This window comes from Barbus barbus (genome assembly GCF_936440315.1).
Source record: "Barbus barbus genome assembly, chromosome: 31".
NCBI lineage: Eukaryota > Metazoa > Chordata > Actinopteri > Cypriniformes > Cyprinidae > Barbus > Barbus barbus.
Genome location: NC_136759.1, coordinates 25810952 through 25825908, shown reverse-complemented (window position 1 = coordinate 25825908; position 14957 = coordinate 25810952). Strand labels below are relative to the sequence as shown.

The window sequence follows — 14957 nt, the reverse complement described above, 5'->3', positions numbered from 1 at the left end:
TTGCTCCATTCAGCTTTCCCTCAACCCTGACCAGTCTCCCAGACATCGGTCTAGACAAGGTTCTTCTCCATCAATTGCTCGGTTTGGCTGGGCAACCAACTCTTGGAAGAGTCCTGGTTGTGCCAAACTCCGTCCATTTGAGAATTATGGAAGGCACTGTGCTCTTGGGAACCTTCAGTGCAGCAGACATTTTTTGTAGCCTTCCCCAGATATGTGCCTTGATACGATCCTGTCTCTGAGCTCTGCAGGCAGTTCCCTTGACCTCATGGCTTGGTTTTCAAGCTGATATGCATTGTCACCTGTGAGACCTTTTATAGAGAGCTGTGTGCCTTTCCAAAACATGTCCAATCAATTTAATTTAGCACAGATGGACTCCAATCAAGGTGTAGAAACATATCAGGAATGATCAAGAGAAATGGGAGGCACCTGAGCTAAATTTCAAGTGTTGTTGCTGAATACTTATGTAAATGTAATATTTAAGTTTTTTCTTTTTAATAAATTTACAGACATTTCTAACAATCTGTTTTCACTTTGTCATTATGAGATACGGAGTATAGATTAATAAGAAAAAATGAATTTAAACAATTGTAGAATCTAGGCTGCAACATAAAATTGAACAAAGTGAAGGGGGTCTGAATACTTTCTACAAAGTAGATATCAAGGTATCTACAAGGTAAGCACAATAACACCTGGGAAATTCTACCAATATTAATATACTTAACTGATGTCTTATATCTGTTTAATCAGTGTTACTTATCTTATTTATCAGTAAGTTATTATGTGTTACATTTTACTCCATCTGTGTGTGTGTTTGTTACCTCTGGTATAGCGGACTCCCAGTGTAATCGCACAGCCAAACAGAGCTAGAAGTGAAGCGAGAAGCAGACCGGCCAACACTACTTCCAGCTGAGTCCTCCTGCCCAGTGGACCAAACAACTGAATACCACCCTTACGGAAACCCACCTGAAAGAGAGTCAAATATTGATCACTGAGTCTGTTGTTACTATTTGCTGGGAAACATCCCAAACTATGTAGACAAAAAAGTATTTAAAAGTTTGGGATGTTTTTGGATATATAGCATGGTAGTACAATTCTCTTTGCCATATCTTGGATCACGTTATGTAAATACCATGCTAGATGAACTTAAATAGCTTTTCCGCTTTAGGGTTAGGTTTTTTTTTTCCGCTGGGGTCATTCAGTCCCATGATATACAGTGCCCTCCAAAAGTATTGGAACAGTAAAGACAAAATTGCTCTGTTGGCTGTGGAGTCAAGACATTTACAAATATGATTAAAAGATGAATATGAGACAAGAATACACAATGTCACATTTTATTATTGGGTGATTCAACACAGATGATTTACCAGCTAAGAAGTTCAGCACTTTTAGAGTTTCATCCCTCTATCTGATGTGAGCATAAGTATTGGAGCAGTTGCCTCACAGGTCTTTCTAAGTGATCAGTGTGTCCTGTTGCATTAATTCTTCAGATATTAAAAGCAGGGAATGTGTCGTATCAGTTATATCCATTACTTCTATATTCTGAATCTTGCATTCGATGATGACAAACACAAACCAGGATGAAGATGAGGGAGCTGACTTTGAGAGAAAAGCAAACAATTTGGATGCTAAAAGAAAAGAGGAGCTCTGAAGAAGAGAGGGCATGGAGAAATCAAGAGTTTGGAAACCACCAGCGACACCAGCAACCAACAACGGCTGAGAAAACAACAGTAGTTGATGACAGACAAATCATAAAAGCTGTGATAATGAACCCTAAAAGACGTGTCTGTAAAATCACCAACAACTTCCAGAAAGCTGGGGTGATGCTCTGACAATCTACTGTCCTCAGGAGACTTTGACACAGAATTACAGATGCTACACAGCAAGATGCAAACCTCTGACCAGCACCAAAAATAGAAAGGCAAGATTAGAGTTTGCAAAAAAGCACAAAGGTGAGCCAGAAGAGTTTTGGAACTGTGTTTATGGACCGATGAGACTAAGATGAACCTTGATCTAAGTGATGGGAAAGCAAAAATGTGGAGAAAAAAAGGGAACTGCAAATGACCCAAGCATACAGCCTCATCTGTAAAGCATGGTGGAGGTGGTGTCATGGCATGGGCATGCATGGCTGTCTCTGGAACAGGCCCTCTCAACTTTACTGATGACTTAATGTATGATGACAGTAGCAGAATGAATTTGGAAGGGTACAAATCCATCTTGCCTACCAATATTCAAGAAAATACCACCAGATACATTGGGAAGTGCTTCATATTGCATCAGGACAATGACCCAAAACACCCTGCCAGTTCAGTCAAGGAATTTATAAGAGCAAAGAAATGGAAAGTCTTAGATTGCCCAAATCAATCTCCAGATTTAAATCTGATTGAACATGAATTTCACCAGCTGAAGAGGAGAGTAAGGGCAGAAACTCCCCAAAACAAACAATAATTGGGATTGGCTGCATTAAAGGTTGGGAAAAGTATTTTAAAGGGATGAGACCAAGAGTCTGGTGATGTCTATGGGTCACAGACTCACTGCTGTGATTGTGAGCAAGGGATCTGCAACTAAATAATAGCTTTTAATCTTTTATATCTGCCTTATGTTCAACTGTCCCAATACTTATGCTCACATCAATGAGTGGAATGAACAATGAGTGGGAAGTACTGTTCTTTTTATTTGGTAAAACATGTATGTGTTGAAATGGCTAATAATAAAATGTGACATTCTGTAGTTTTGTCTCATATTCATCTTTTTTATCATATTTGCAAATGTCTTGACTCCACAGCCAACAGAGCAATTTTGTCTTTACTGTTCCAATACTTAAGGAGGGCACTGTATATCTGAATACCATGGCATTACCATCTGATACCAACACTATAACATGACAGTACATTTTTGTGAGAATAAATGGCTGACAAATTGTGGCACTGCAGTTTAATTACTTGAAATGCTCACATGGTGCAAGTACTCTGGCCAGTGACTAATAGTGATCTCATTCTCCCTTTCTTTCTCTAATAAAAATATTCTGTTTAAACACTGAAAAAAATATTCTCAAAGATATTCTCAAAAAAGAGCAATAGCTTCTTGAGTAGAAACACTGGGAACATCACGTAAGGCTTTTGTGTCAAAATATACTGCATGTCTCTTAACATCATTCAACACCCAAAGAACAAAGAACAAGTTGCCTGGGGGATACTATATCAAATACATGCGTCATATCATTGCTTGCATGGCAAACCAACAGAAGAGATGTCACATTTCCTGTTTGACATAAAAGTGAGCAACAAATGAAAGAGGCCACATGAATTTATATGAATAAATATCAAATGTCATTCATAATTCAGTTGAATGGGAATAGGAAATTCCCTGGAAATCTGACCTGCTGTTTTCTTCTGCTAATAAGAATATGTCAACATTATAAATAATACTGGAAGAAAAGCTGCGGAATATTTCTCATGCTGTTTCTCTAAACTCATGCTGTTAACTGTGCTTTCTTTCCAATTACCATACAGTACCATAAGTAATACTTTTAAAAGGTGGCGATACAGGTTTTCTGTGTTTTGAGAACATTACTCATACCTGGATAATTGCTCTATATAACAAAAAAAATAATTATTAGCTCCTAATCCACAAGATGTTTGCCCATTTAATCATAAGTCATTACGTAGTAATGAACCATTTATGACTAATTTTTCTACTGTACATTTATGACTTTTTAAAATAATGACCTCCATTATAATTGGCTCATCTTCCCATACCAAAATACCGTTGCTCATTGGGGTCAAGTTGATGAATACTGAATAGGCTGATATATAAATGAGAGTGGTAATACATTAATGCTTTAATGGTTGTGACATAATAGCTGTGACAATTCCTGCTAGGCTGGCTTTAACAGCTTAATTTAGGTTGGATTATTCTGATTTGTTACACTGTAGAGAAAGAGACGAAAAGAACAAGAAAAAAAAAATCACATCCACTGGAGTACTTCAAGGTTCGGTACTTGGTCCCTTCCTGTTCTCTAAATATTTACAAACCATCAGACCTACAACTCTTAAAAATAAGGATTCTTAATTGGCATTGATGGTTCCATGAAGAACGTTTTACATCCACGGAAGCTTTGCAATGCACAAAAGTTTCTTTATAGCGGAAAAAAAACCTTGTTTAGATTATTAAGATCTTAACACCGCCTCTCATGACCTTTTATTAACCTCTATTATAATTGGCTAATTAAAATATCGTTGTCCTTTGGGGTCAATTAGCTGAATACTGAAATGTGGATGATAATACGTAAATGTTTTAATTGTTGAGACTTAATATCTTTGACAATTTCTGCCTTGCTGGCTTTACCAGTTTAGTATGGATTAATTTGGTCTGCTTCACTGGAGAGGAAGTTTTGTGAAATACCTCAGTACATTTTAGGAACTGCAAAAGTACAAGAGGAAATCGTGTTTTCCATGATACATCTGCTGTAAAGAGAATAAAAGTTCTACAGCTTTGAAAAAGACTCAATGCTAACTGCACACAAAAATGTTCGCTGGACCTTAATCCCAGTGACAAAGCATATACTCTACCCACTAGACACTGGACATGGGTAGATTCTGGATGCTGACTTTGAGGGAAGCAGTACCTAAATAATATCAGCTAAACACTGGTGTACCTCAAGGCTTGGTGCTTGGCCCCTTCCTTTTCTCAAAATATTTACAAACCATGAGATCAACACATTTAAAAATGAAGGTTCCTTTTTGGCATCAATGGTACCATGAAGAACCTTTAGCATACATGGAAGCTTTCCAATCTACAGAAAATGTTGACACACGAAACGGTTATTTGGGGAACCCAAAATGTTTTTTCTATAGCATCACTGCGAAAACCCCCTTATGGAACCTTTATATCAGGGGTGATTAAACTTGATCCGGGAGGGCCGGTTTCCTGCAGAGTTTAGCTCCAACTTGCCTCAACACACCTGGCTGGAAGTTTCAAGTATACCTAGTAAGACCTTGATTAGCTGCTTCAGGTGTGTTTGATTAGGGTTGGAGCTAAACTCTGCAGGACACCAGCCCTCCAGGACGAACTTGGTGACCCCTGCTTTATATTAAAGAGAGCATTGTCAGTATTTCCAACTACCTCTATGTTTACCCTTTCATCTAGTGTTCTCACATTATCTGTATGTATCCCGATTTGCCTGGATATCTCAGCCTGGAAGAAAGAACATCACCACCAATTCAAGACAGATTTTCTTTCATACTAGCATAGCAATTCAACACAACATTACTGTCAGCTAGATTTTCTGCGGTAAGAGCATCCAACCAGGCAGGAAACAGCTGAAATTTACAGAGTACATCACAACTACCCAGCAATTGTTGTTTTTCCGTGTACTTTTCAAAGGAATTGTGCAACAGCAATACTTTTCACGGTCTCTGAACTAACAGCTTAAATTATTGGTTTCCTTATTTGTATGAGGCATTGTATAAAATGTCTGAATGTAAACATAAAATGTACACATCCACACTGAGCCCTGACCCACACCCACCTCCACACTGTCAGGAGAGATGGCTCCATCTGCAGGGACATCTGTCCCGTCCTCCTCCTCAAACGTTGCACGCTTGTAGTTAGACATCTGAAAGAGACAGAGAGTACTATGTATAAGTACACACATATATATATATATATATATATATATATATATATATATATATATATATACACTGAGATGTGATGTGAACAGCAGCAGACAGGGAAAAATAGTCATTTTTTTCTGTTTTAAGTGACCTTAAAAAACAATTGGTAGCACTGGTAGAACATCTACTAAAGAAGTATTTGTGATTTATATGTCGCTTGCGAAAAAATATTTCACACAGCTACTTTAAAGTATCTGTCAATTGAGAAAGATGCACCATGAAATCAAAATAGACCCTATTTACTTTCTTTATATTAAGTTCCCACAGAATCTACAGAAAACAATTTTGAAGGCCTTGAGGCGAGAGACTGAGCTAAGAGTCTGAGGACAAGAGATACTGCAAGAGAGTGTGAAATGGAGATGAATGCTGGGTGTGGGGGGGGGGGGGGGGGGGGTTCCTTGTTTCCTCACCCCCATCTTGGACGTCAGAGAGGAATTTATACAAACACATTTACACACACACACACACACACACATACACTTCTCTCACTGTTCACAACTGAAGAGGTGGCAAATCTACACCCGAGGGCAGCACTTTGCTGTGTAAGTCTCACTGATATAAGCATTACCCTACAGAGAACAGAAACTCTTAGTTAAATCTAACATTATTTACGCTGTCCATTGAAATCTCCCTGCCTGTGCTGACAGCCATGTAGACAGCAGACAAACAGCCCTACAGCAAAACCTACCACGCAGGTTAACAAGAGCAGACTAAACAAGACAGCCAGAGAGAATCTCTCTCACACAGTGACTTAATGAATCTTAATTAGAGCGACCATAGACTTTATAAATATGCAAATAAATTATACATATATCTATATATATATATATAAATTAAATAATCAGAAATAGTACTGACTAACACATCACACATTGTGCATTCCTAAAATAAAAAAAAATAAAAAATTGTTTTATCAGTTGTTTTGTCCCTGGAGGTTTTGTTAAATTTACATAACTTCTGAAGGCAAATTTGTCCAGAAAGTCTAGCTAAGTAAACATACAACAGACATAAAACACAAGAGATCTACCCAGAGGAGAACTGTACTGCTCAAAGTTAGCTTTTTCAAATCTTTGGAGACTTAGTTCTCAATTGTTTCATTTGTGTGTCAGCTTTAAAAGAAACAATGTGAGACTAGTGTGTTTTTCCCAGGAAGAAAATGTTTGCTTTCTGTTTATTGCTTTATTCTGTCTCATTGGTGATACTCAAGAGATCCTGTTTGTAACTTTGTGTTCCTGAGAGTATGTCCCCCTTTAAATGACTGATAACAATTCAGATATCTAAAGAGCAAGATGACAAACCCACTGCAAAAAAAAAAACATACACAAAACTTGCATTAAATGCACAATTTATGCAACATTAACTCAAAATTCCATATATAAAAGTGAAATGTTTATCTAAGGATGTCAGCAGAATTAGAATTAATATCAGAAAAAAAAAATTCTTACTAATGCAAACTATTTTTGTTGGGTTTTAATTTACATACTTTCATCTGCTAAAAGCCCTTGTCTAAAAGACAGATGACTCTATTGAAGGCTTTATACACACACACACATACACACACACACACATACTAGTATTGTTTAGAGCAAGACACAAGAAAGCACTGGGAGCCCTTTGCAACATGCTTTAAAGTTCAAGCGGAACGCCACACTCAATCATCTCGGCTGTTAGTGTCTCAGCTGAATAAATGTTGTATCTTCGAAAACAGATTTGGAGTTTCAGTAAGCTATTTCTCAATGGGCTTTTACAGGAAACCCTAAATGAGATTACCAAGACAAAAACTCTGACTCATGTTGATGTGAAACAAATGCACATGCTAAGCCCACACAAACATGCAGTTTAACGACTGCTAATCACTGAGTTGACATTTTCCCGTAGTTGAGTGTTTCCTCATAAGCAGTCAGTTAACACTTTAGTTGTTAGTCATAGCTTCCCATGATTCTTTGAAATGCAATGGCAGAGGTTGAGAAGGGGGTGTAGTTTTAGGAGGTCAGAGCCACAAGAATTCCATCCAGAGGGCTGGACAAGATTCACCAGATTCCTGGGTGGCAGGTCACGGACACTTCTCAGAGGAAGGAAAAACAATGTAGGATGACTTGGTGTGAAAACCATCCATGCGTACTAGTACTGAAGTTCCTCTTTCATGTCTAACTGACACATTCATGACATACTATCATGTGAAATTCAGCATTTTTAGTCTCAAAGTTTATGTTGGGAATAGCATACTAAATTTACTATAGCATTTATTTTGAAATCACCTTTTTTCCAAATTCTGATTCATTTATTTTTCACATTTTTTCCATCCGTCTGGATTCTTTCTTCTGATTATTAATCATTATCTTTATAGATTCAATTTCAATGGTTGAATGCATTTTTAGCAATCAGAAAGCATATCTAATTAATTGAAATCATGAAACTTTTATAATTTAACATCAAATATTTACATTTTTAGGGCCTTATGAAATGTGTTTTGTTTTTCCCAAATTCTGTTTTCCATTTAAATTTTTCTGGATTCTGTTTCAATAGTTTAATTACATCTATATAGTCAAAAAGTAATTTGTTTTCATTAAATTTGCCAAATTCTGTCACATTCCACTGTAAATTCTATTTCTATGACTATAGATTCCACGATTCTGTACATATTTTCCTTTGCGAAGTCATAGGGCCCAACGTTTCTTTAGAATATAATATTTCTACTGTCCATAATATGCAAACTGTCTTTATGCTTAAGATGATCTATTACAATTGTCAAAATATATTACTGCATATTGTATCCCACAATGCAATGCACTACTCTTGACCATTGTGATGAATAACCTAGAACAGGGGTCGGCAAAGTATGCCAAGACAGATAATCGTGTAAGCGATAGTGAGAGAAGTGTATTAAATGAAATCCTTCAAATCTGCATACCGACATACAGTACATTAGAGGAAGTTATTCTGCATAATCACACAGTTAGGAAGTCAAGTTAAGAGCTATAAATACTACTAAAGTGTGTGATTTTATTCTGCGCTAGTTAACAAGAGTGACCAGCTCTGATAAAACATTTGCACATACGAAAGTTTAAAGCCCACTTTATGAAAAATTGCTTTAGAATATTTACGATTCTGTACTATTTATATGATAATAACAATTTTTTTTGTGATTACTTAAGTTTGCTGGGGTAACATGGATCATCAAGTTTAAACTATTCAATTTGTTAAATTTTGAATCACCCATATATATACACATTTATATTTCTGGATTCATTATTTGATTCGACTGGCAAAAATTAAGATACAATTCTGAATCCAAAATGTAATAAAACCTTTTTAGTTTTGAGATGAAAACTGAACACCCTTTGATTAATAATGATGTTAAAACAGCCTAAGAGCCGGTTAAAGACATTTAATTTAATTTGCCGCTTTAGTCTCCCATCTTGACCAACTGATAATTGCATAAAATCCATCTAAAATCAGCCAAGCTTTTTTTCATCAGTGATATCAGCCATGATTTTTACATCCTTAACTCTTTTGACTGGATTGGCAAAAGTTAAAATTAGAGTCAAAATGCCTGGCTGCAAGACATGCAAAGCATATGCAGTGTGCAGTATGCACTTCATTTTGAACACAGCCATAGTCTTAAACAATACCAGATATAGAGTGTTATTACAGACTCCAGTCCAGCTCAACAAGCAAACACATTGACCAGTGGTCACAGCAGACCAGATAAAGCCACTGATGCATGGCCGAGACTCACCGTTCATCAGCGCAGTAAGACACCAGCAATACAAAAGCAGAAGTGAACTGGTGCCACTGCCGTGGAACGACTGGAATAAACCATCGACTGGAGAACAGGGGGAGGAAAGCCAATGTTTTGTTAACATGACCCAGAAAGGGCAGGATGCTACCGTGGGAGAGGGAAAGTTGCTGGGAGTGAGGAACAGATAAACCTCACTTCCGAAAAGGAGACTCCTACCTCGCTTACGTGGGTAAGAGAGAAACACATGCATACGGGGAAGCTGTAAAAAAGTCACTGAAGTTACAGTAAACAGTCGTTGTGGCTTGAACCAAAGGTGAACGTCTGGGGATATGGGATAATGTGTGATGCTAACCATATGAAACCAGGAACAGATCATGGCAAACACTCTTCTGCATTTATTCCTGCTGTATTAGCACTTGAAGAAGTTCCCAACACATCCCATTTGATTCCAATCAAAATGACTTGAATGCACATCATATCGTAATTATGACTTTTCAGAAGGATTTGAAGATGGCACAACGCACATTCATTAACAGAATTTATGCTTTGACAATAAAATGCTCAAATCTTGCCAAATATTCATCTTCATCTGTTCCATCTCCCTCTCGACGGACCTCCAGACTTCTATAAACGTCCTCAGCCTCTCGAGAAACAGCCTGTATGACTCAATCTGCTACTGTTTAATAAATATTTCTGAAATACATTCATAGCTCACGAATGACCTCACATAGGTCATAAAACCACTCAATTCACAAGCTTACCAGAAAAGGCATTTTTGCAATCAAGTAATATTTTGCTTACATCTTGAAAACATGTTAGTGTAGACATCTTAATCGTTATTATTATATATATTTATATATATATATTGCAAGGTTAAAACGTACTTCATCATACATAATTCTTTCTTTATAAATATCTTAGTTTTTAGGGAAGTTGTAGCACATGACATTTTACAGCTATGTAATAAAAAGATCAAACTATCAGATATTTTAACAGACATGTTGACCTGGATGATATCATAATTACATAATAGCGCGTTTCTGCGTATTGGTCGCACTACATGAATTTGATGGATAAGGGGTTTTGATACATAATATTTTAACAAATAAAAAGTTTGCTTTTAAGAAGATCAATTGTACCACCCTGACATGTTTTTGGCTTCATCTCCTAAAAATATCAAAGTTAATTAATGATATATCAGTGTTATTTAATATTATTAATATACTATTACAGTATTCATTCATATTTTACATTTTTAGTTTTACTTTTTAATATTTCTGTTAAGCTTTAACTGATTTTTATTTGTTTAGGTTACTTATTTTCTTTCATATTTTTAAGATTTTTATCTAATATTTATATCAAATTTATTTCAGATCTATTACAATTAAAGAAAACTATTTGTAATCATTTATTTCCTTATTTTCATTAATATGAATAAATATTTGTAGTCAACATTAGCAACACTGGAGTCCGTGTTTACATGAAGTGCACTGTATTCATTTTCGGATAAATGATCAGATTTCAGGGAGAACTAGACAGGGGAACAAATCCCAGTGAGGGACCCAAATCCTGCCTTGAGTTTGCAGGCCTGTTCATCGGCCCGTGTGTGTTTGTGTGAAACACACAGCCATGGCTAAAGGTCAGGCCGTCATACACGTTCTCACTGCCCATCCCATCACCATGGCAACAAGCCCCCATCAAACGAACCATCACTAATTCAATCAATATGCTCTGTATCCTTTCACGGGCTGTTTGATTGGATAGAGGCGCGGCCAATCAGAAGCGTTCAGCAGGAACAGCTGTGAGGTGGTGTGGGGTCACGAGCAACCTTTAGTGCACCACGACACAATGACGCACAAAAAATAAACAGCAATATAGGGGTAATAATAGAGAGAGAGAGAGAGAACATGCACATGGAGGTTATGAAACCAGCTATAATTGTTATTTATGAAGGCCTTTTTAAAGCCTTGACGCAATGGAGAAAAACGGAAGGTCTCTCTACATCAGCCTTGATACTTTTAAAGGTAAACATGATATATTATATAAACAGGGAGCAAAGAGTACGGTTCCAGTGTTAGGAAAGAGGCTGAAGTTTATTTTCAAGGTCCTTCAATATTTCAATTCAACATAAAAGCTGCACATAAAATATCTCCATATATGCTCAGATATTACTATTACGTGAAAAAAATAATGTAGATAATGTAGTTTCTACAACTTTTCATCGATAAATCAATCACACAGTTGAGATTTGTGATATTGTACATGCATAACATAATAATATCAATATTAAAATAATTTGATAAATATTAAAAATTAGATGGAATATAACCATGCATTATTTTTTTCAACGCAATGTTGAAACCTCAGGTTCTATATAGAAAAAAAATACAATTCTAACCACGGCCAGTGCATATTAGACAATCATAAAACACTCAAAGTGAAGGAGGTTAACTAATCATAACAGAGGCTGTTTACAAGTGCTTCAACAGATCACAAAATCACCATAATATCATTTTTCAGCAAGAAAAAAATATATTTTATATCAATGTAACTTTGCTTTCCTATTGCACACTTGAATTACTTCTTCACAGTAAAAACTACTAGCCTAGGTTCAAACATGATTTAAAGCATAGATAAATACAGTGTAACAAAGTTACAAATAAAATAAGGTCTAACAACATTATTCAGGTACAGAAATGTAATAATTAAGTGTGAAATAAAACTGCATAGTGTTCACTATATAAATCCATCATAGAATAATCTTTGTTACAGTTGTGTTTTGTTGTTTGATTAACATTAATGGGGTATTTATAGGCTGCTGTCCCTTTAAGACCGAATGCACAGATCTACTTGATACACATCTGACTTCTTTCTCAGCTGTTTTTATTCACATAATGCACTGTTTATGAGGATTATTGCTGAGACGGGTATCTTGATTTAATTGTATGAGAGTGCTCGAGCTCAGGGAGATGTGAAAGACGAATCAATTGGGTGTTTGCGTGTTGTCTGAAACGCACCTGTGTGTTTGTGCGCATAGAAAACAGAAAAAAGAAAATCTTTTTTGCCTCTCAAAATGCTTGACGGTTTAAATTGACTGTTAAACTTTCACCCTGTGATGGTTACATTTTGAAGGTTATCCGCAAATTTGAACCCCTGTCATTTACATTCAGAAGTCTTAAAGGTACAGCATCCCAAAAATGGTGATGTAATTCTAAAAGCAAACAGTCACATGTGTGTTTAAGTTAAAGGCCAACGAGAAACATATGGCGAGACGGAGAAAAAGAGCAGCCTTGCGAGGGGAAGGGAGAGGTTTTCCCAAGTTCCAGGAGTGGTGCGGCGCTTTCTCTGCACGGAATGTGATTGTTTGAAGTGGTTTCCTGAGGAGTGTTTTTAAAAGGAAACAGCTCGCTGGGGGGAGGCTGGCATAGCCCAACCTCTGCCCCTGAGAGCCACAAATACCCTCACACTCCTGCCCTGAGAAACCCACCCAAGCCAAAGCCACCTTGAAGAGAGTGAGAGAGAGAGAGAGACAGCTACATAACACACACACACACGCTGCCACACACATCCCTGCCGGCCCTCAGAGACCATCCGAGGGAAAGATGAGGTAACAAAGCCTGCTTTACACAGCCAGCATGGGCATTACTCCATCCACACGAGAGGAATACTGAAGAGAGAGGGTGGGAAACAGCGCGAGTCATCGGTCTGCAGTCCCCCAAATGAAGGTGCTCAGACAGTCTGTCGCCAGCAGACGTGGGTGAGGTCCCAGAACAAATAATCACACACACGTGCATAATTACATACACAATCTACATTGTCTGACTTGATCAAATATGAATGCATTTACAGATGAGCAATTACTATAAATACCCTTTACGCAACAGTAGGGCTGGTTAATATTGTGGGGAAAAAAACTAAATGTGATTTTTTTGCTAAAAACTGTCAGTTAAAACACAAAAATCCAGATTTGGGCAAATATAAGCAATTTTATTTAATTTTACATTTAGTTAAATGTTTAAAAACATCAAGTCAAGTCTGTGCTTGTTTGTAGGGGTGCACAATTTGGTGTGTTTTTATGTATCAATGTTGCTCCCAAATAATAATAATAATAATAATTATTATTATAGTAGTAGTAATTATTATTGTTATTATTATTACTACTACTACTACTACTAAAAAAAATACAAAACTTGCAAAAAAATATGCACAAAATAAGAAATACCTATCGTAATATTTCACTGCAAAAAATAACACTACTAATAATAACTATATTTACAATGTAAAATTGTAAAAATTACAACACTGATGTTTATGGCTTTTATTTTGATGGAAAACTGCAGGAAGCCTGTAGAGGTTCTCTAAGCTATATGACAATTTCAGTTTTATTTTGATTATTCAAGATTCATTTGATTTGTCATAAACTCAGTTTTATATATATAACCAGAAGTGAAATGTAAGTCAGGTCCGCTCCATAGTTTTTATGGTAATAAACATGGAGATAAAGATAATAAGACTGTACAAAATAAAATAAAGAGCCTGAGAGTACAGGACATTACACAATAACCAAAACCTTAGAAAGGAGAAAATACTTGTCATACTTTTTTATCTATTAAATATTGCATAATACTTTTAACTGTAAAACATATAAACAGCCTTAAAACAAGATTTACATTTACTGGAAAAATGTTGCATGAGATTTTCATTTATTTACAGAGAAACTTTTTGCTTGTGTGTTTTTATGTAGTTTTTCTGTATGTTTTAGCATGAATCTATCAAAGTGTAGTGAGTTGGCTTAGTAGCTCTACTTAGCAAGCATAGTAGAGATGCTTACAACATGCAATAACTACTTGCCAGTTGGCTCAGTTCTACCAAAAAAAAAGTTCTCCCATTGACTGCACCCTTGTATTTCAGAGGAAGTGAAAGCATTTTCCAGTTTGATCAAGGCTTTGAGGTGTGACCACACACACACACACGCACGCACGCACGCACGCACGCGCACACACACACACACACACACACACACACACAGTAAAATCTTAACAGCACATGTCAGGGCCTAAGTGACATTGCCTGATCATTTGAGGAAATGGAATTCCTCTCAGGGTGTGGATTACACAAACAAAACACACTTACACACGGAAAAACATTGCCTTGCCAAAAGTGGATATTGAGCAGCTGGAAAAGCTCCGATAAATCAGATGACAACAGATCTGTAATTAGGCCAGCGCTCTACAGAGACTTCAACTCACCAAACTGGTGTCTTTTCTGCTCAAGTGTTAACTTCATGCAATCTTTGTATGGTTCTGTAACTATTGCATGAAGTCAAGAGCTTTTGTCTTACACAAAATGGAATGAACTCTGGAATCCCTCCAGTTCAATCCACCAAAACTTTTAAGCTTCGAAAAGTTCATGAAGACATCGTAAAAATAATTCAATTGAATCTTGGTTAAAGTCTTGTGAAGAGACACAATCATTTTATATGATGAACAGATGTAACTGAGACTATTAGTCACATATAAAACAGATCTAACACAAATACA

At 36.5% G+C, this 14957-nt stretch overlaps 1 protein-coding gene across 3 annotated transcripts in view; it reads right to left on the bottom strand.

The window, feature by feature from the left end:
* Positions 1-14957, bottom strand: part of ece2b (endothelin converting enzyme 2b) — a 60920-nt gene that overhangs the window by 29435 nt on the left and 16528 nt on the right. For all 3 annotated transcript variants that reach the window (XM_079388071.1, XM_079388072.1, XM_079388073.1), the window contains 2 exons: positions 5528-5614; positions 819-963 (listed from right to left, as the gene is read on the bottom strand). In XM_079388071.1, coding sequence (XP_079244197.1) covers positions 819-963; positions 5528-5614 — 232 coding nt within the window. The remainder of the gene's footprint in view (positions 1-818; positions 964-5527; positions 5615-14957) is intronic.